We start from the raw sequence: 21,838 nt of genomic DNA, 5'->3' as shown, positions 1-21,838 counted from the left end.
TCATTTAATAAAGGGGGCAAATTTTCAAAAGCATGGACGGAGTTAGGAGCAAAGGAGCTTCTGTATGCAGAATAGCTGTGATTTGGGAAACCCAGGCCTGCCAGATCCAGATTCTGTTTCTGACGCAGCCCAACCGATATCTGAGGCAGATGCTAGAGCAGAGAGAAGCAGCTAGCTCTCCATGTTCCAATGTGTTCAGAAATGACAAGTCACTGCCAGGTAGACCAGAACGTTAAAGGGGAGTGCGCTGCCCCTTAAAGTGTCCTTCGACCCCTCCCTAAACTCTAAACATCCGACAGACAGCCCTGACTTTGGTTATATGATTAACTGTTTCTAAAGTCATCTGGTGGTTAGACTTAACTGACCATATTATTCGCTGTGGCTCCTCTGAAGATGCACCGGGGCTGAATGTGGACCCAAATCTTTGGTATGTTTTAGGCTGGTCAGAAGCATGACCTCCTTCCTCCTCTTCCTCTGCAGATGCCTACACAAAGACAGAGGTGATCTACTCCTGGACGTTGGGGAAGGATAAATCAGTGGAAGTGGCCAAAGGTGGATCTCGCCTGAATCAGTATGACCTCCTGGGCCATGTGGTCGGAACAGAGACAGTCCGATCCAGTACAGGTACTGGAGTGAGGTGGGGCTGGAAGTGGACATAAGAGCTGTGTGAGCTGTCAGGTGGGGTGTTCCCATGTGAACTGAATGTATATTTTTGTCGTGGTTGGGTCCATCATGTCTGCAAAGTAAACTGGAGCCACAGGGGGTATCTCAGTCAAAGGCAGAACTTCTAGTGATTCCAGTGACACTTGCAAGCAGTGGATCATATCCAAGAATAGCATGGTCAGCATCACAGTAGCCTTAGATCGAAGCTGGGATGATGGGAGATGGAGCCATTCTAGCAGTCCAGGCTATGCATGGGCATCACAACACTCCTTAACACCACGCTGTGTTCTTGTTGTTGGACAGAGCCGAGGGAGGTATTGAAGGATAAGCAGCACAGCACCCCGTAAGAACAAGCTGGCTGGTGGGAGAGGGAACATTCCTAGGTTATGGTGGACGGAATCTCCAGCTGCACAGGGTCACCTGATGTGACACTCAGCTGTTCGAGTGGACACAGCATGTCCATGCTATGAAGGAGAGCTCCATAACATGATGCTGGTGTTCAGGTACCATTGTGTCGAGTGCCATAAAAATGCCTAGCTAGGAAGACTGGCGGATAGAATATATCCAGTTTTTTCAGGACCCTACCCCAGCATTGCAGAGCTTATCTCCCTATGCTGGGGTATTTGTAGATGGAGCATATCCACACTATAAGGTACCACACAGCATCTGCAGCAGCAGAGACACCTGCTCATATTCTGTTGGGCAATGGAGCAGGAGAGGAAGTGTCAGGGGAGGTTTTCATAGGCACAAATGGCAGTTAGGTGCCCAACTGCCATTCACTTCCATTGGCAGACAGGCGTCGTTCTGCCCACTCCCATTGAAAACCAATTCAGACAGCTAACAGCCACGTGTGCCTTTGTAACTCTCTCGCCTTGCCCAGCTGCTTCTCATCACCTGGGGGTGCAGTTGAATTGGCTGAACTTCCAGTCTCCCAGAAGAATGTCACGGGTGAAGAGAGGCCACCATGCTGATGTTGCTCACTCTGATTTTCACTGAATTTTCTTCGGCAAATATTACATCAGTTTTAGAAGAGTGTCCCAAACAAATGTTTTCTGTTTAATGACCAATACTAATCATCTCTCTCTCTCCCCATCTGCCGCTCCTCCCTTTCCCCTGTGAATTCAGGTACAGAGAGCTGCAGTTACCCCACGTGTGTCTCTTCTAACTTTCTCCTTCTGTGTGTGTGTGTGCCAGTAGTTCTAGGATATTTCCTCTCTGTTGCACTTGATGTTAATTGTATCCGTCTTTAACAGCTCATATCGCCTCCCTTGAGGACATGTGGGGAGTCCAGAGAACTAAATGTTATAATATTTGATCTAGTTCTGCCCTCAAGTTGTAGTAAAAATAATAACAAAGTAATAGGCTGAAATGGTATGAAATCTGCAAAAGACACCAATGCAGAATGGCTTAACAGAGCTAGAGTCAAAACAAAAGAACACCGTGTTCCAGCAGTGATGAAGCCAAACTGAAAGATTCAGCATTACCCTGAGCACTGGGGCAGAGGGAGGGGAAGGAAAATAGAGATGGCAAATAGACATAATTCACTGGGTCACACCCCAACCCTTGAACAACCAGCATCCTGTCCCGACCTTCCAAATGAACGATACGAGGGAGGAGTTGGGTATTGACAGATCATAACGTCTTTTGTCAAACCATAGAGAGTACCAGACTCCTACTGTGACAAGGTAAAGGTGATGCAGTCTGTAAAGGGTTACTGGGCCCTTCCTATCACATGGCTGCATGGGAGGGGGGGAGTATAAAATTGAGTGGAAGCTGGTTCAGAAGAGAAGCAGGTGGGAGGGGTGTGTCTTCTCTCTTTCTGGGCTGGGTGAAGCAGGGAAAGCCACTGGAGATTGTTGCTCAGTGGTTTTCAGTTGGTTTGCTTTCATTTTGTCAAGTCCTGAGGAAAGGGGCTCTAGTGCTTGGATCTTTATATCACTTCTCTGGCTGATGACAGTTCTCACCAACGTCCACCTACCCACATGCAAAGCAATCTCTATGTTTGTATACAAGAGTGACATAGACCCCAATTTTGTATTGCAACAAATATATACCAGTTTCATGCCATTGTGGTATGATCTACTTTATCATGAGGTATCATAATACGTCAGATGGTAATTTATACACATGCTGCAATATCAGGTGATACAGCCCTACAGGACCGGGATGTTCACACGACTCATGCCCTCTGGGGATAAAAATGCTACTGTGAGATCTGGACTGAGGATTTATTGGTTCAGGCCTGGCAAGTAACAACTGTTCTGCTGCTTTCTGCTCTAACCTGCTGTCCCTCCAGGGGAATATGTCGTCATGACCACGCACTTTCACCTCAAGCGGAAGATTGGGTACTTTGTGATCCAGACGTACCTGCCCTGCATTATGACAGTCATCCTATCACAGGTTTCCTTCTGGCTTAACAGGGAGTCTGTTCCCGCCCGGACTGTATTCGGTGAGTTTCTGACATGCAGTATGCTGATGGGTGAGGGATTTCAGTGGAAGAGCAACCATGGCTGCTTAGGTAACCATAGTACTGAAGGGAATGGCACCACACCTGTCTGTCTGCCTGCCAGTGTCTTCTAATCTGTCTGGTGCTCCTCCCTGTGCTACCTGAAGGTCTCATTTGTGAACCTTGTATTTCTTTTGTGGACACAGGGATCTCCGAAGTATCCCTAGCCCTCTGCTTGGGGATCAGTTTAGTGTGCAGGGCTGCTGAGCTGTGCTGGGGATCAGTGAAGTCTGTTCTCTCTCACCTATTAATAGGTGCCTTGGATTCACGTGAACCGTTGCCCTCTGCTGAAGTATGCCAGCCCCGGGGCATAGACAGGCATATGTTGTGTCTGTTGCCACCTCTCATTTTAACTTCTAAGGAGTAATGTTAGTGATGGGGGTTTTATCCTTCCTCAAACTTCTTATTAATGCCTATCTGGCGGGCAAGCAGCAAGTTGAAGTAACCAGAATCCTGATCTCCGAAGCACTGCTGGCCTGGATTCTAATCAGCCTAACCGCTTATATATATGCGCCACATGGGACACAAGGGGGAAAGAGGCACCTTGAGAACAGAAGAGGCAAGGAGGGAGGCAACTCAGAACAGGATGAGGATGGCTGAGAAGCAAGAAGGAAGTCAGGATGAGTAAGGAGCAGGTGTCGGAGCCTTTCTTCTGTAGTTAGCCAGTCATTACCTGAAATCCGTGAGCCTAGGAGTTAGCACTTAGGTTAAAACCTGCCCTCCGTGGGGAAGGTCATTGAGAAGGTTTACAATGCTAGCAGAATCTACCTTCGGCCTTGCGTTCCCTCTAGTTAGGACTGAGGCCTAGGTGCAACTTGGAGACAGCATTGCTGCTGGTTTTCTCTAGGCAGTGGACCGAGTTCAGGTGCCCTGGATAACACTGTTAGCTCTCAGACTGATCATGGATGTTGTTGATCTGTTGGCAGAACCAGGCAGAAATTAATGTAATTTGATTGTCCAGTGGCCCCTCACGTAAACAGAACATTCTGTTGTCTCTGCTATTTAATAGATTTTACTGTGCTTGGTGGGGAGTGTTTTTTACTGGAAATATGACTGATTTAGATTGTGAGCTCCATTCCTTCCCCTGTGTTTCCCACAGCACCCTACACACCATTTGTGTTCCTCAGAATAGCCCATAGTGCAGCCATTGGAATCAGTGAGAAAACCCCAAGTGATGCCAAATCAGTGCTGAGTAATAGAGCAGGGCAGCAAACAGTTTTCTCCTCCCATGAAGATTTTCAAGACATCAAAAAGTTTTCCCATCCCAATGGGGATGAAAACTCAGAATATTGACAATTTTCATGAACCAAAAATGTTTAAAAAAATCAATTTGGGTCAGTCAAAATGTTTTGTTTTGATAATTTCAAAATGTTTTGTTTCGCTTCTGACCTTTTCCCTATTTTAACAATGAAAAGATTTTCAACACAAAAACTGAAATTTTCCATTTCGACAATATTGACACTTTTCCCCCCCAAATTTTTCAAGTCAGTGCATTCATCGAAACTGACCCTGTTTCACAGAAACAGTTTGGGTTTCAAAGTATCAGTATTCTTCAGCAAAAAACTATCTGTCGACAAATTCCTGATCAGCTCTCCTGAATAATAACAAGAATCCTGATACTGATAAGCCAGTTACACAGAACTGGCTGCGGGATGTAACAGGTGTCAATGGGGAAGAGGGCTATGGGTCTGCATACACAGCTCGTACTGCAGATTACGCTACTGGTCCGACCTGTGCATGTGCTGATCCCTGGTTCTGAGTCAATAGGACTGAGCCTTAAATTGTTTGTAATTATTTTGGTTTCTTTACACAATATCTTTTCACTTCGCTGTCAGAGGCAGAAGGTCGGGCCAGAGTTACAAATATATTAACAAACTATTTTAAAATGAATTCCTCCTTCACTTACTTGCCAAGGCCTGAGACCAGGGTCTCCTCATTCCCTCTACAACATTGCTGGTATTAGAGAGGGCTCCATTTAAGCATGACAGGTGTAGGTGGCAGTCTGCTAGAGCTAGAGGGGGCTCAGCCCCCCAAAATCTATCCACCTCACCATCTCACCAGCTGCCTGGCTGCCCCCGTGCACATGCCCATCTCTGCAGTCACAGTCCCGATGCATGCCATGTGCAGGGGGCGCCTTGAGCCTTCCCCTAGTGGTGAGAACCAACTGGCCGGAGCAGGAGCTTGGCCCAGGCCATCACCAAAGGTCAGAATGGAGCCGCCGCTGCTCAGGCTCGTTCTCCAATCCCTGGGCCCAGACCATGGGACAGGATGGAGCCAGGATGAATGCAGGGTGGGAGGGCTCACTCTCCATCCCCTGAGTCCAGCCCCATGGGACAGGAGTGGAGCCATCTCTGCTTGGGTGAGTTCGGGGCAGGCCTGCACTCCAGCATCCCACTCCCCACCCCTCTGGATCCCTGTGCACTGGGCTGGGATAGAGCTGGACCCAGCCCCTCCGTCCCCCATGATATTTTAATCTTCTACCTATGATGGCAGGTGATAGCAACCTTAGATTGTGTGAGGTGTGGGGAAGACAGTAACTATTGTCACAGTCAGTAATAGCAGAAACCCTTTCAACCAAGTTTTTGACCTTGTTCATTTGCCTCGCACCAGGTTTCTAATAGATGAAGGATTTCAATAATGTTCTTGATAAAAACATTAAATAGTGAATGTCTGGCAATTGAAAGAAAAGAAACGAAAAGAAACGAAAAGAAACGAAAAGAAAAGAAAAGTGGGTCCATTTATAAGATCCAAAGCAAAGAAAACTTTGAAATGTAGAAATTTCCTCCCCGGGTGAGTGATATCAGAAAAGTGAAGTAGGGAAAGCTGTTTAATTTCCTGGTAATGCACATGTATGGGAAGCTGGAGGCTCTGAGAATGGATAATAGGATACGGAGTCTTTCACTTTCAGGTTGCTGGTCCAGATCTCCATGTGTGCTGGCCTGTGTGAAATGAATTGGTTGATCTCAGTCCAGTTGCTCAGGGGCAGGGTGCCCCAGAGCTGGCACCCGTATTTGCAGTCTAAGCAGGGAGGCCAAAACTGAACATACCATGGAGACACATCCCTTCAGAGTTCCTCTTTGCAGATCATGCTTGAGGCAGATGGGCAGGGAGCTATGGGGGAGTCTTGTATTAGAGCTGGATGGGAAATGTTTTTTCCTGTCCCATAAAAAGTTTCAAGATCTAAAAATAAAAAAAACCCATCCTGAATCAGGACAAAGTCAAAATCTAGAAAATCTTTGTAAACTGAAAAGGCAAAAAGCCTTTCGGTTCAGGTTTCAATAATTTTGAAACATTTCATTTCACTTTTGCCATTTTGTAAAAACTATAAATGGCTTACATTTCAAAATGAAATCTTGTTTTGAACCGGAAAACCAGAGCTTTTCATTTCAGAAACATCAAAATGAAATCTTCTGACAATTTCAAAACTTTTTTAAAAACTAATTTTTGAGTCCAAAAATCTATTGGAACACAGCCTTTCTCAGGAACAGTGTCGGTTTCAATGAATCAGTGTTTTCTGATGGGAAAAAAAAAGTTTCATTGACAAATTCCCAACCACGTCTAACTTGCATGCTGTGGAGAGAAGCCCACTCTCCAGGCCGGTCACTAAACTCCACCCCACCTTACCAGATAAACATATATTTATTTGTCGTGTTGAAGTGGTATGGTATGCTAGGGATACTTCTGAGATATTCTGTGTCCACAAAAGAAATACAGGTTGCTGTATTGAACTTGAAAAAGACACGAGTTTCACATGAATTGAAAAGCTTTGACACTGTTAACAATTTTTCATGAAGAATGTCATTTGTTTAAAAGGCCATTTCGCAATGAATAATTGCAAAAATTCTTGATAGCGTGGTCCAGTGGTGAGAGCTCCAGCCTGTAAGTCCAGATACCTGGACTCTATTCCGAGCTCTGCCAGAGACTTTCTGTGTGATCTGGGCAATACACGTCACCACTCCGTGCCTCGGTTTCCCCATCTGTAAAATAGGGTTAATTGTGTTCACCCACCTTTGTAAGGTTCTTTGAGGTCAGCAGATGGAAAAGATTGTATAAGTCTTAAGTGTTAGTTATTTTCTTGTGGGAGGAATTAAGGAGGGGAGCACAGACAGATAGGTATTAAATACTCCTCAAAACACAATTTTAAATGTCCTAATAGCAGCTCCTTCACAAATGTCCAGTTAGATCTGCCTGTCTGGCTGCACCTTACCACTTCTACCACTGTTTGCTGTTTTATATGGTAGCAACCAGAAGCACCAGTGTACTAGACTCTGTACAAACACATAGTGAGATTAGCCCTGCCTCGTAAAGTTTGCCATCCTAAGTAGACAAGAGATGTGAGGGGAAACTGAGGCACAGAGAGGTGAAGTGACGTACCCAAGGTCACCCAGAAGGCCAGTAGCAGACCCAGGAATGGAACTCAGGCCTCCTGAATCCCGCATCTGGCCAAACTCATTGCTGAGGTAAGTGGGCACAGGCCCAGTGAAATCAATGGGACTGGCCCTACCTGCACCTTTGGTGCATTTGGTCCATGGGTGTGATGGCATCTCTTCCTGGGAGGTCAAAGAGAGAGTGGGAAGAGAGAGCTCATTGACCAGGCACACAAACATGGTTGCATGTTTTGACAGCACTGTCCTCTCCTGCTTTGTTCCCGCAGGTGTCACCACCGTTCTCACCATGACCACACTGAGCATCAGCGCCAGAAACTCCTTACCGAAAGTGGCGTACGCGACGGCCATGGATTGGTTCATAGCCGTCTGTTACGCCTTTGTGTTTTCTGCGCTGATCGAGTTTGCTACTGTCAACTACTTCACCAAGCGGAGCTGGGCCTGGGATGGCAAGAAGGTGCTGGAGGCCCAGGAGATGAAGGTGAGTCCTGTAGGCAAGGCCAGGGAGCACGGGAGGGCAAAGAAACGTCCCACGAGAGAGCTGCATTGGGACCAGGAGTGGGTAACGTGCAGCCCGGCACATTCCGGTAGGCTGGATGCTATTCACTGGGGTCATCAATTCAGGTCTTGACTGGAGCGGTTCTTGGGGGTGGAAGGAGAAAGGGCTGGTGCAATACATTGTCTTTATCGTTAGCTGGGAAAAAATCCCTACAACACTCATGTCTCCATCTGTTCCTCTCTCTGTGCGTGTGTGCACTCATGTAAGTGTGTCTGTCTCTCTCTGGTTGCATCTGTGCACGTCTCTGTGTGGTTCAATTTCTCTCTTCCTTTGCTCACTGCCTGCTGCATTTTGCGCCATGTTGCTGCCCTGATGCGTGAGCATAAAGTCCCAAAGCCAGGTGCTTGGTGGGATGCTGGCCCCATTGAAGAAGAGAAGCCGCCAGCCTCACGCTTCTTGCTCCCTCACCACCTGTCACGGTGGATGCCCCATGCTTTCCCCCCAGTGCAGAGCAGGCATATCAGAGGGAGGGTGATTTTAACAGGTGCTCTGTGTTACCCTCAGCCATTGGCAGATGGCTACACTGGGGGGGGCAGAGAGTGATCCGAAGTGGCAACTGGCAGAAAATAAATGGGTATCACCCAGGTTTTCTCTTCTGGCTTCGGATCAGCTTCTCTGACAGCTTCCTTTGTGGCAGCCATCGCTGGCCTTCGTTGACACCCTCCTCCCTCCATGCTGATCTAATTGGGGCTGCTTAGAGGAATTGCTTGTTGCACGCTGCTCCCTTGTTTATATTTATTGAATCAATTTCAAAATCAGCTTTGTCCTTGTTCTTGGTTCTGGAGCACTTTTTTTTTTTTTTTGCATGATGTGCTGCTCGGAACTGTTGAGGGACCGTGTGCAAATATCTTGCATCACTGAAAGAAGATCTGGGGAGAGGGAATTCAGTAGTTCAGTCCTTTGATTTTGACTGAGCAGCAGCATTGCAAACAAGGTCAAAGAGGGGGGCAACATGCAAATGGGGGGCAGATTAAAGAACTAGAGCCAATATCAGCCCTGCCATAGCAAGCCCAGCCCTCGTTACCTCTAATGTTGATTCCCTGCCTCTTCTGGGTCCTTGGATCTTCTTTACATCAGTGTGATGCTACAGGTTGAGTCTGCACTTCAAAAGAGATGGCCTAGCAGAGTGGTTCTGTAAGGCCAATTGAGACCTGATGGAAGCAGGTGCAACGCCATTGAGATCAACCTCACACGATAGGGCTGAATTTGGCCCATAAAGATTAAAGACCCAGTGAAGTCAATTGAATGACTCCAATTGACGTCAGTGGCTGTCGGATCAGATCTGTCGGACCTCAATTGGTTGGGTCATATTTAGGAATGGGCAGAACAGAGTGGATAAAATAAGGACAGATATGGCCCTTCACCCACCACTTAAACCAAACTCAGCTCAAATGACTCCAGAAGTTAAATTAAAAAAAAAAAAAACTTCAGTTAACTTTTTTTTTTAAAAAAAACTCCTTTATTTCTGAGTTGCTCTCTTTGAATCAGAGGTGCTAAAATAGCACGAAGATACTATGAAAAATCTTGTCCTTGCAGTAATGCAGTGCAGATACGTGAAGTACCCAAAATCTTCCAAGGGGAACCTTTCCTGTGAAATTTGCAGCTCAAGACGGTCAGATAAACATTTTTGGGTGCTTACCTACCTGGTGCTTATCCATCCTTATGAGCTTCACCCACTTCTGGTCAGATCAGGAAAGCTGACCAGATTCCTTCCATCTCCAACGTATGTTCTATTCTTTTTCCCACCATGTCTAACACCAACTATTAAAAGAGCACTCCAGGAAGAGTAGTGGGCTCATGGGGCTTGGGAATTAGCTACATCGCCATATTTGTTCTGCTTTTCTATCCTGCTGACATGTTTCCAGGCAAAGTGTTATGATGATTCCTCGCTGGCTCAGTTTCAGCCTTCAATGAGCTGATCTTGAAACAAATGACAAGTTAGGTGGTTGAATCTGGAAAAAAAAACCCACAAAAAACAAAAACACCCTACTGGCTTAAGACTGGATGTTGGCAATGTTAGAAGTATTTGTACCAGCAGTAGAACTAACAGTGATATACCCAAGTGATATGCCCAAGCTGAGCTCTGGTCTTTGGAAAGCTGTCCCTGAAACCAGAGGGTTTGTTATTCACCCTTGTGATTATTACTAAAAGCCCAGTTGTCTAGATCAATGATGCACCCACAGTGCTGTATGGTGCAGAAGCCTGGGCAGTAAAGAGGCAGCAGGTTCAATGCCTATAGGTGTTTACCATAAGATGCCTTTGCACAATAAAAGGAGTTACACAAAGAGACAGGTTGTGAAATGAAAGCTTTAGGGTGGAAGTCAGAGTCCTTGATGTAGCTGACAGACTCCAGGAAGCTTGACTTTGCTAATTTGGTCTCATACAGAAGATGAATGAAGAGGACCTGGTGAAGGCAGGATGTCAAGAGTGGGGATAGGAAAGAGACCCGAAGGAAAGCTGAGGAAGCAGTGGGTGGATTGTGCCAAAGACGATGGTAAGCAAGTGAACCCTAGAGCTGCCTCGGCCCAATGAAGGTAGTGGATGCTTACCCAGTCCCCCAGCCCCTGATGAGGGAGAAGAAGAAGAAAAAGATGTAACTATTAGCACTCGTGAAAGGGGCCAGATTAAAAGCCCTTGAGGCTAAAATCCTCTCTTTATCTATGGCACAGCCAGCAGCAACTTCTCCCACACAACCCATCAATTAGAGTGACTGGGTGTCTTGACTTCATGGAGTCATCCTGCTTTTTCAGGACTTCGGTAGAATCTGCTAACTTGCTGACCTCCCCCACCTGGACATCTGCCCTCTCACTACAGGCACCAAAGGTCTAGAGGACCAGGCAAATTGTGGTGCATTCTGCTGGTGTGTTATTTCCCCTTTTCCTCACCCTTCATCTGTCCAGTAATTTACAGCCCAGCTACAGGGTATCTGTGTTGGGCCCTAGCTAGGAAATGCCAAAATGCTGCATTATTTGCAATTCACATCCAAGCAAAATCAGAAAGCACCACAGATCTCATGAGAAAATCACCCAGCCCCAGCCCAGATCCTGATATGGTTTGACTAATGCTTCTTGGAACCAAAGCTCCGATAAGCCTTTTGTGTCTCACCATCGCTAGTTGCTTCCTAAGAAGGAGGGGGTGTGCTGCGCCCTGTTGGATCAAAGAATTTCTTGCAATAGCTCTATTTCACAAGGTTAGAGCTGCTGCCACGGACCTGGGGGTATAGATCAAACTGGAGAATGGTCTCTAGTGCCCAGTGACATTATTTTGTTTGAGGGCAGGGGATCAATTTTGAAGAGCAATCTCCAGTGGTGTGCTGGAATGCAGCAATAAATCAGAGAGGAGAAAAGGCTGAGGTGCCCATGAAAGATGAATGGTTTCATGACAATCCACTTCGCCGCTGGAATCCCCAGAGTGGTCCCACTAAGGAGGTCCCCCCAAATGGAACCTGGAGGGACTGCCTCTGTGGTGAGAGAGCCTCGTCGCTGGAAAGGAGATGGCTTGCATCTAAGGGGAGTGTTGCTACTGGACTCTGGTGATGCAGCCTCTGAAGGGAGGTGCCACATCTGAGGGGATTCCCCACTACTCATGGCTAGATTGGCTGCCTTAGAGAGGATTCTGACCACACTGTAATCCCAAGGGACCAACTGCAGTGAGATTGTCATTGCCGGAATCTATGCAGGCCACCTTTATGGTGATCTTTGCAACTGGCATCCAGAGAGATCACTTCTAATGGGCTTTTGTCACCAGACTCTGGAAAGGCCGCCAAACTTGTGAGAATAAAAATTGCCAATGATTGTGCCACCCAGAAACAGTGTCCCTCCCTGAGGGTGGGGCATCTTCAGGGGATCGTCCTCTGGGCCTGTCTACCTGCCACTTCCCTGCAATGGCATCATTGTCTGTACAAGCGTCACCACTTAGTTCTTTCTCCTTGCCTGCTCTGCACTCACCTGAACGTCTGGGAGCAAAACAGCTCCCAATTGGAGTAGCTGCAACCAGACACCTGGAAACGCAGCAGTGTAAAGTCCCATGTCAGGCAGCGAGAGGATATCTCTCCTTTCTCATCTGGTCCTCAGGCCATGGTTCTAATCACTTGTGAGGTTGAGCTCAGGCAGCTTCTTCTCCTTCTCTCAGGCACCTGTCTTCTCTGGGTGAATGTCACCAAAGAACATTCCCAAAAAATAAGCAAAACTCTTTCACTCAGTCTCTGATCTTTGTTCCCTCCCTTGTGTTTGTGAGAACAACAGTATGAACAGTGTGTGAGTGAGTGAGTGAATGACGCGGAATTTGTGTGCCTCATCTGCTCACCAGTGAACATCACATAAAGCAAGTCTGCAAACTCAAATATTGAAAACGGTTTATATGGGAATGGTTTCTTCTTTCCCCTTTGTTACTGTACGCAGTGCATTCATTTTGTTCTCACCCTCACCAGAGGAGATGGACTGGTACCAAATCCCCAATCGGATCACTGTCAAACCTTGAGAAAGTTATGCACCAGATCCAAACTTAATGGCTCGGGCCCATCTCTACTAGCTGCTTCTCCCCATCCCCCCGAGAGCAAACAAGAGCTTGCTGAGCTCTCTCACCCATACCTACTTGCTGTCCGCAGACCCAGGTCTCCATTATCCTGTACCTTGGGTAGTCAGTGTTGCCCGTTGGCTCCTTTTAGCCCTAAAATTGGTTTCACTTCAAAGGCCCATTGATATAGCCTACTTGCAGTTCCTTGGCCATGCCTCCTCCTTCTCCCTTCTCCAGCTGGTTAGCTGCATCCTTCTCTCAGCCCTGCCTGCTTTCGGGCCTTGATCCTGCAAAGGTTTTGCGCTCCAACCAGCACAAACAAAAGGAAAGGCTACACATGGGCACGAGTGGGGTTAAGCACTGAACAAAGCCTTCTGCCTTGAGCAAAAGCAAGCTGGAGGCCCCTGGTCTATCTGCTCCCCTACAGGTATGCAGGGTGAAGAAAGAGTGGGATGGATGACAATGAAGAATAAGCATGTCAGAGGCCACATGGGCATAAATATGATCCTCATCATACGAATGAGGTGCTTAGCTACATTTTTGCTAATAGGCAGGAGTCCCTTGGTGGCCATGCGTCATTCTCATTAATGCAAGGTTGCATTTCTCTGTGCTCCCTGTCCTGTTCAGCACTTGCTACCTGGCCACCTGTCTGTGCTACATTCAACACCCTCATTGTATGGGATCCAGTCTCCAGTGTGTGCGAGCCCTATCATTCGAAACACACCAGCCACTGTTTCAGAAAACACTTTCCCTTCTGATCCAGTCCTCATGCCAACTCTGTAGCCCCTCCTCCAACACTTTTCCCACTAGATAGCTGAAGCAGTAGAGTCCACTGTGCCCTTCCAAACCCAAGATTGAAAATTTCCTGAACTGAAAATGTTTCAGGGAGCAATCAAACCATGTTCTACAACATACAAATACCCTATCTATAAATAATGGCAGAAGACAGATCCTTTGCATTTCTTTAGCACAGCCCAAGATCCAAATGTGCTTTACAAATGGCAGTGAACTAATCCTCCCAGCCCTCTATGAGGTAGGTAGGTATCACTATCTGACTGGGAAACTGGGACACAGAAAAGGTAAGTGAAAGTCAATGGCAGAGTGGGGGATGAAACCCACCTCTCCAGGGTCATGGCTTTTGTCTCTCAAAGGAGAAGGCTCAGCTATATATAGACAGAATCAGATTCAGCAAAAATCTCATTGCCAACCAGTGTGTGTGTGTGTACGGCAGGGGGAGGAGGGAAGCTTGTCTCAAGAACATGATGTGATGAGAGGTCTATAATGCGCTAGAAATGTATGTCTTGTCACGCTAGCTTTCCCGGCATTTCCTCCATTAGGAATGCAGTGTGTAAAGTCAGCTTTGTGATGAATGATGGAGGGTGACGGCACATTCTCTCCCAATGGTGAGACCTGTACTGGTTTTAAAGGACCTGGGTTGTTTTTCTGCTCTTTTTGATTTTCCACTTTTCCTTTCTATTTCCCTAGCAAAGGGAATCTCACACAAATAAACACGCCGGGAGGTCAGAGGACTGGTTTGTATCTGATTGTAATAAACATGTTTTTCCTTGTTGAAATCTTGCGCGAATCATCAACTATATAAGACACAGCCCAGGGAACCTAAGGACAGACCATGTGTGCCAATCTCTCAAGAATCTGATTTCTTGAGCTTCTGAGCCTCGGTTACCAGGGTACCCTCGGAAACTCATTACAATGTGTGCACAGCCTTACCGCTCTAAGCGTCATCACACTCCACATTCCCAAGCAGTTGAAAGTCAAAGGCTATTAGGCTTCAAGCATTCCTGCACTTCCTGCCTTCCTTAGGGCTTAAGGGCCTGATCCAAAGCCCATTGAAGCCAACGGGAAGGCACTCACTTCAGTGAGTGAGTTCACTAGCTACAATGTCTTCATTATAGCGAGTGCCAGGAGTAAAAGATGCCAAGCAACTTTTCACATGCTTACGCCAGGCTGGCAAGGTCACCTCTTGGAGGGAAACACTGTCCAGGCTGAGAAATGTCATGTCAGTTGCAGTCTCTCATTCATCTCCAGTCAGTAACATGGCTGATTAACAATAAAATAAAACACAGTGCACTTTCAGTAGAATTCTGCAAGCAGTAATTGATCATTCTTTCAATCCATTATTACGTATTAATAATCTTGCTACACCCTGTAGCTACAATAAGAAGTAATCACAGTATATGTAGTGTTTAAATGGTAAAACATTTCCAAACCTTTATGTATCTCTTGATGGCTAGCAACATGCTCATACAACTCACCTTCTTTGAGGATGTACAATTAATCATGGCTCTGATCAAATTAATTGATCATTAATCAGTTGCTCAGTTAACCACTGAAGATAATAGCAATCCTTACCACCTTCTCAATAAAATACTACAATCATGGCCTGATCATTAGTTTTGTCAGTCTTTGCACTTTGTCACTTGCAGTTCTATTTGTGCAATTGCAGGAGTTATTATTGGAACTGCCATCACTTAATGTATTGATTGGATACGGGTTTAAAGAATGATCAGCTGCTGCCTGTAGCATCCCACTGAACATGCATTGTGGACTGTCAAATTTTCCTGAGGTAACAGGGGTAAAATTCACCTGTGCTTCAGCAGCACTGTGAGGCTGCAGAAAGAGTAGACAGGTGGGGGAGTCTCTATGCCCCAGGTACTGCAGGAGGGTGCCTGCAACTAAATTTGCATGCAGAGGAGCTTTGGGTATGGACCATGCCCTACCACCCTGTCTAGGGGTTGCAGAAGAGCAGTTGCTGCCATTGCAGTCTACAGATTGAAGAGCGGCTAGAAAAGGACTGTGTTGCTGTTCTGGGGTGGCCTATCCCAGCCTCTGCTAAGTGATCTTCACAAAACCCAGCCACTGGAGCTTTATTTCACCCTATGTGATTAATGACACATTTTAGTACGGGAGATTGCAAGAACACTGCTGAATCTTCCCTTCGCAGGAGAGGGAGACGCAGGGTTAATGGCCATAGCCAGGTACATATGGGAGTGCAGGGGCTTGATTGGCTGGACCGTACCGCCTTCGGAGCACAAGCAATTGGGGAAAAAAACCTTTGCAAATACAATCACTGAGTCAGGTTCGCTTTGATGCTTGTGGTCTTAATATTTGTTGTTGACATGTTTTTTGAAGTTGGCAGCATCTTCCTGGAAATACCCAGGTATCCTGAAGGTTTCACAGACTTTAGCAAAGGTTAATATTTATCTTGAACATTCATAGCAGATAGTGCAGTGGGTTTGTTGAGGCTCCTTCCGTTTTAAAAGTTGCAGTCATCCAGCCTATGAGCAGGAACTTAGCTGACAAATCATGGACAATGGGTGGTGAGCAGTCAAAGGAAGTAGAAAAAACATCCAGGTGATAAGCCGGGTTGGCTCAGTGAACAATTTGTGAACCAAAAAAGGAATTAAGTTTGTATTAGTGCTATGCACAATGAAGAGGTGGGCCAGCTCTGCTGACAGGCACTTCAAAGGCCAGGCGCTTGGAAAAGGTGGGTGATGTAATGTGATGTTCAAAGCTCTGATGGCATCACATTATTCAGTCAGCACTCTGGCGATTATGTCCATGTTTGACAGGGATATACAGTGAGAGAGTCAGCTGTGTCCCTGGTGGAAATCTAGTGAAGTTAATGGAGGACACGGGGGATGAATTGGGCTCCCATCGCCTGATAGCCCTCCCTCCAGACCTAAAGATAGTGATTGATACGAATTCACCAGGCTGGAGGCTGGGGCTGAATAGAATCCTACAGGCTTCCCACTGGGCAGGCTGTTTATTCAGCACTGGTGCAGCATAGGGATTGCAATGATGTTTCTGCTTTTACAGACCTTCATGCCGGGTGTGTCTGAGTCACAACAAGTAGAATGGTTTGATCTGGGATTATGCAGTGGGTTAGTGCCTCTCTTGTGGCTCTTGCCTCCCAGGCTGTTGTCCTAGCAGCTCCGGCTGGTCTGTTCCAGCCATAGCCAGAGAATGTTCGGCAGTGCTGCCTACATGGTATAGCAGGCACATCTGTGAAATGCTTTCCCCTTCGTAAAGCAGTTGCTGCTAGCAACTGTTGTCCACATTAAGGCTGCAAACACTCATTGCACCTATGTGTCATTGTGAGCATAAATCCCTAGGATGCCACATCTTGCACTTCTGGCACCTGGATCTGCTCTGTGGCAGCTGCAATGAGCGTAGAGTGGGATGTATGGGCGATCTGTCGGAGTCTCCCTGGGCTTTTCATTACATGAATGAGGTCAGTTTGTGTAATACGTACCAGATTTCCTTCGCTGGGTCTGGTCTCATCCTCGAGACATCGAATCTCCTCTTTATCCCCTTTCCTAGCCCAAATCCCCCCCATCACACACACACACACTCCATTTCCACCATTGGTAAACCTGAGCCTGCCATCCACCTGCCATTAACGTTGTCCATTTTGCATCTCTATTTCATGCAGCGTGACTAACCCACAGCCAATTTAGCTTCTTCACGTGCTGCAGAAAGTTCCCTTCCCATCAGCTCACTCTGCTAGCAGTTTGGTTGTCATATAAGCCTCATGACTGGTAAGAGGGGATATGTGTGGGGAAGGTGCAGCACTCCGTAGACAGGAGGGTGAGATGGAAACTTCCCTCAGTGCTGGGACTGCCATGCCCACCATCCCAAAATCCATGGGCCAGCCTGATTGCCAGGGTCTGTCCTTCATCCTGCCAGCCTAGCTCATGAGGCACTTTAAAAGGTCCCTTGGACGTATTTGGATCCTCATGACATCATACTGTGCAGCACAGCAGTGCAAAAGGTGGATGACCTGCCCTTGAGGCATGGAGGCAGCACGTGGTGTTGCATCATGGCACCACGATCAAGTGTCATCATGCATGGTTACAGGAATCCTGACATGGAGACACAAAGGTCACGATGATATAGCCCGGTATCTCAAGGTAATTCACTTTGTCCCACCGGACAAATACAAATACATGGCAACCCCTAATCCGTATCAGTGATGCTCCTCACCACAACATGAGCCAGGAAGCAGGGGTAGATAGTTTGTTCGAGCTCTTTCCCAGGACTCTGAGCTCATTGGGTCTGATTCTCCTCCCACATACACCACGGTTACCGTGTGACTCCTTACATGTGCCAGAGCAAGATTCAGCCCAGATGAGGTGGAGACAAAAGTGCCTCCCCGTAGCGTCAGGTGCTGGTTTTACATACATGGAAGAGGGAGGGATTCGAGCAGAGCCAGCATGTTGGCTATCTGTCCGTTGTGCCACTGGAACATTGCTAAGGGGATACCACTGTACTGAGCACCTGACCTTGGGTGGTTATTTGTATCGCAGTAGCATGTAGGAGTCCCATGACCCCATAGTGCTAGGCACTGTGTGCTGTACTTCTAGGGGGTGACTCCTGTTTCCAACTGGTGTAAGCAAGAGGAGAATCCAGAACGCTATCTTCCCCATCTTCAGCAGTCCAAGTAGAGCAGGGATGATGAGGCTTCTGAACACTAGTCTTCTCCCCCCACCGTCTTTTCCTTTGGGTCATAGTACAGCTGCCACCCACACAGCTGCCAGCTGAGAGGGGGAATGTTCTCCTTACACTTTTACATGGTCTGATACAGATTTTCCCCCTTCCCTAGAAAAAAGAGCCGGTGGCACTGGCCAAGAAAGCCAACAACACCTACAACATTGTGGGCACAACGTACGCCCTCAACATCGCCAAGGATCCTGGCCTGCCCACCATCTCCAAGAGTGCTGCCGCCACTGCCACCGCTACTGCCACCATGCCTCCCAAAGGCCCCCGCGTGGAGGAGAAGCCCCCGGAAAGCAAGAAGACCTACAACAGCGTCAGCAAGGTGGACAAGATGTCGCGCATTGTCTTTCCCGTCCTCTTCGCCATTTTCAACCTTGTCTACTGGGCCACGTATGTAAACCGGGAATCGGCCATCAAGGGCATGATCCCCAAACAATAACGCAGCCACACAAACCTTCCATCTGTGAATGCCATCCAGGCAGGAATTCTCCGGGGCTTTCTTCTTCTTCTTTGTTTGATTTATTATTATTAATAATATTAATTTGACCTATTTTGATTATATTAGAACATTTTTAATGTAAACAAAACTGTGATATTTATTTAACTCCTTTTTGGTTTATTTTAGTTTATTTTTTGCTGTTGATGATAAAAAAGGATTAGAAAAAAATGTGTGCCTCTAACATCATGGGTCTGATGTCCTGTCCCCCCCCTCACCCCGCCCATGTCTCTCCCCCTCGACTCCCTGTGAAATGAAAGCTGCTTGCATGCTGTTTTCATTCCATGCTAAGCTTTACTGAGGCCGGCTGGTGTGTTTTTCAACCTCACTCCCACCCTATGATAGACTGCCCTGGTTTTGTGGATCACTATTGCTTAGAGACTCATGGAAGCATAGGGCCTTCAAGGATGCAATGACCTCTGTGGACATCCTGCCAGTTGGGCTGACTTACTGTGTTATTCTTTGCAGTAGCTTTATTCTTAGAGCAGCGACTGGTTTGTGAGCTGTTGAGGGAGCTGCATAGCCTCCACTGCAAGGCAACCTCTGTGTTACCATAGTCAGTTGCCACATGCAGCTTTCATGTTTGAACGCAATGGGTGAGGCCGTAGCTGTCATGTAACTGGCTGCAGTGTCATGTAGACATCTTCAGGGCTGCCAATTCTCCATCTTTGCCCAACCATCTGCCTTCCATCCTCCTTCCCTCTCTCTGGGCAGAACTGAGCACCCTGTCAGAGTATTCTCTTCCACTGCAGTTCTACCACCCTCTCCTAATGGAGTGAAAACAAGCAGAACATTAGTTATTCGTGCCTCCAGTGGACACTTCATATGGTGCTTTCCATTAGACAGAGAGACACATAAGTGTCCTCAGGGTGAATCAGTGATTGACCTCGGTGAGGAGCACCAGAAGCTGAGGAGAGGTTTCCAAATCCTTGGAAAGTTATAAGCTGGAAGGGAATGTGTGGGCTGATGGGTGGCTTTATTTTTTTCCTATTGTTCCAATCTCCTTGCCTCCTCCTCCTCTTCATTAACTTTTCCCCTCCCCACTCCCATTCCTCCAAAATCATCCTTTCTCCTGCCACAAGCTACAAGCTTTTACAGACCTCTCCGTCTAAGGGTGAAACATGACAAGGGAGGTGTCTGGAACTGGACAGGGCCTTAGTGTTAGCAGCAGCATGGCACCAAGATGTGCAGTCCCACTGGAGCCCGGCCCAGGAAGCATCTTTGCTCTGATAAGGTGGAGCCCTAGTGCAGTGGCAATGTTGGCCCTTGGCTATGAAAGAATAAGACTCTCTCCTTACAAGAGGGAGAGGAGATCCTGACTTGGGGGCAGGGGCTACAAGGAGTTGTGACGAGTGTAAATCAGGAAGGACTCTATTGAAGCCAATGGAGTTTGGCCAGCGAGGTCAGAACCAGACCTGAATCCCCAGGCTGCTCCCTTTGAGAGAGCCTCTTACCCCCTCCCACCAGCCAGGGTCAGCCACACCTTTCCCAACAGTTGTGCCAATATGCTGGGATCCCAGCTGTCCTTTCCTCCTCCCGTCCCCTTTCCCACTAGTCTGGACATACGGGGACACTGCCCAGATGTCGGGAATTACATGCTGCATCTGGTACACTCTCCTGCCCCCAGCCAGTGATTCTTTGGTGTCACCTTCATCTGCCCCCATGCAGTCATGTGGCTTCTGCGAGGAGGCTGCTGGCAGCCCGGCTCGCTGCCTGCGAGCATCATGTGGCCTCCTTTCTGTGTACACCCATGTGCATTTCAGGTGAAATAGACACCTATGCAGGGCACTAACACCAGTGGGACTTAAATGGTGCATTGGCCTGGTTCTGGCCCTCAGGGATCAATTTCACCCTTGGTGGGCAAAGGCTTAATTGATTATTAAGAACAGTACATGCCCTCCTGCAATATTCATGGGGACTGCAGGATCAGAGCAGGGAAGCACAGGGAATTTAGGACTAGACTGTGCAACTGTTACTCATGTGGATGAGCTCTTATTACACAGACATGCTCCCACAGCTTCTTATCCCTCCACTGACTCAATGGCAGCATTGCACTGGCTGTCCTCTCACAGCCACTGGGACAGGAGCCTAGGAGTGGTCAGACTAGATCAAACCCATGCTCCATCTGCTGCACTATCCTGTCTCTGACTGTTCCCAGCCCCAGAGAAAGGTGCAAGAACCCCACAGTAGACAGATGTGGGATAATCTGACATCCACAGGCTTGTGCTCCCTTCCGCTCAGGGGTGAGTGAGGAGCACACAGACCCCGAACGAATGTGATATTTCCTTAATGCCTGTCATACCAGAGAGCTGACTCAGCTCCCAGCAAAGGCTCGCCTTACCTGCCGCTGCAGGAAGTGACACTGGGGTGGGGTACAGCAGCTGTATCACTTTACATCAATGACAAACAATGAAAAGGTGACGATAACTAGGATACACCAGGGAGGCTGCAGAGGGCCTTCCAGTTTTGGAATTTGCCAGGATGTAGGGGCTAACCCCACAGCTTTTGCAACCTCCTCTACTCTGACACCACTGTCACACCATTGCTGTCACAAACACCCTTTCTCTAAATTACCATATACCACTAAAGCCAGCCCTATGGCAAACAGGCTACTCTAACCCCCGGGGCACTGACACCATTAAGTATTCCAAGCACTGCTATTTTAACACCCCTGGAGCTAACATTATCTCTGCCCCAAACTCTGCGACTAACACCACAAGGGCTAACTGCTGACAGCCTCTTTCATGGCCACCAGGGGGCAGCCCTTTGCCAAGGGTCAGTTGGGTGTTTTGGAAAGTATTTCCAGGTCATTTTCTTAACTAGCCAAGACAAAGTGAATGTCATAAAATAGTCATGTGCGATCATAGTCAAGCTAAGTGAGTGAAATAGAAACTCTATGAAAGCAAATGCAATAAAATGGTAACTAAAGAATATCAGGTGTTTACAAAAGGTATTCTATCGAATGCAAACTTAAACATGGGCCCTGCAATGTCACAATGACCTCAGCAGTGATAAGCAACGTGGTCCAACTGGATATGCGCATTCATCCCCTTCAGCCGCTCCACCATGGGAAGCACAGATCCCTTTGTCCAATGTCTCACTAGGCGTGTTCTTGCTGCTGACAGTCCTGCTTCCTGGAAATGTTCTTTGATGTCTGTTTATTATAACTCTTGCTAAATTATTTATAAAGCAAACAT

At 47.3% G+C, this 21,838-nt stretch overlaps 1 protein-coding gene across 3 annotated transcripts in view; it reads left to right on the top strand.

Annotated features, from left to right (window-relative positions):
• Positions 1-21,574, top strand: part of GABRA3 (gamma-aminobutyric acid type A receptor subunit alpha3) — a 156,300-nt gene extending 134,726 nt beyond the window's left edge. For all 3 annotated transcript variants that reach the window (XM_054040638.1, XM_054040637.1, XM_054040639.1), the window contains 4 exons: positions 481-624; positions 2,960-3,112; positions 7,824-8,035; positions 18,252-21,574. In XM_054040638.1, the coding sequence (XP_053896613.1) occupies positions 481-624; positions 2,960-3,112; positions 7,824-8,035; positions 18,252-18,584 (842 nt within the window). In that variant the 3' untranslated portion in view covers positions 18,585-21,574. The remainder of the gene's footprint in view (positions 1-480; positions 625-2,959; positions 3,113-7,823; positions 8,036-18,251) is intronic.
• The last annotated feature ends 264 nt before the right edge of the window (positions 21,575-21,838 follow it).

This window comes from Malaclemys terrapin, chromosome 9 (assembly GCF_027887155.1).
Source record: "Malaclemys terrapin pileata isolate rMalTer1 chromosome 9, rMalTer1.hap1, whole genome shotgun sequence".
Lineage (NCBI taxonomy): Eukaryota > Metazoa > Chordata > Testudines > Emydidae > Malaclemys > Malaclemys terrapin.
This window is presented reverse-complemented; position numbering and strand designations above follow the sequence as displayed.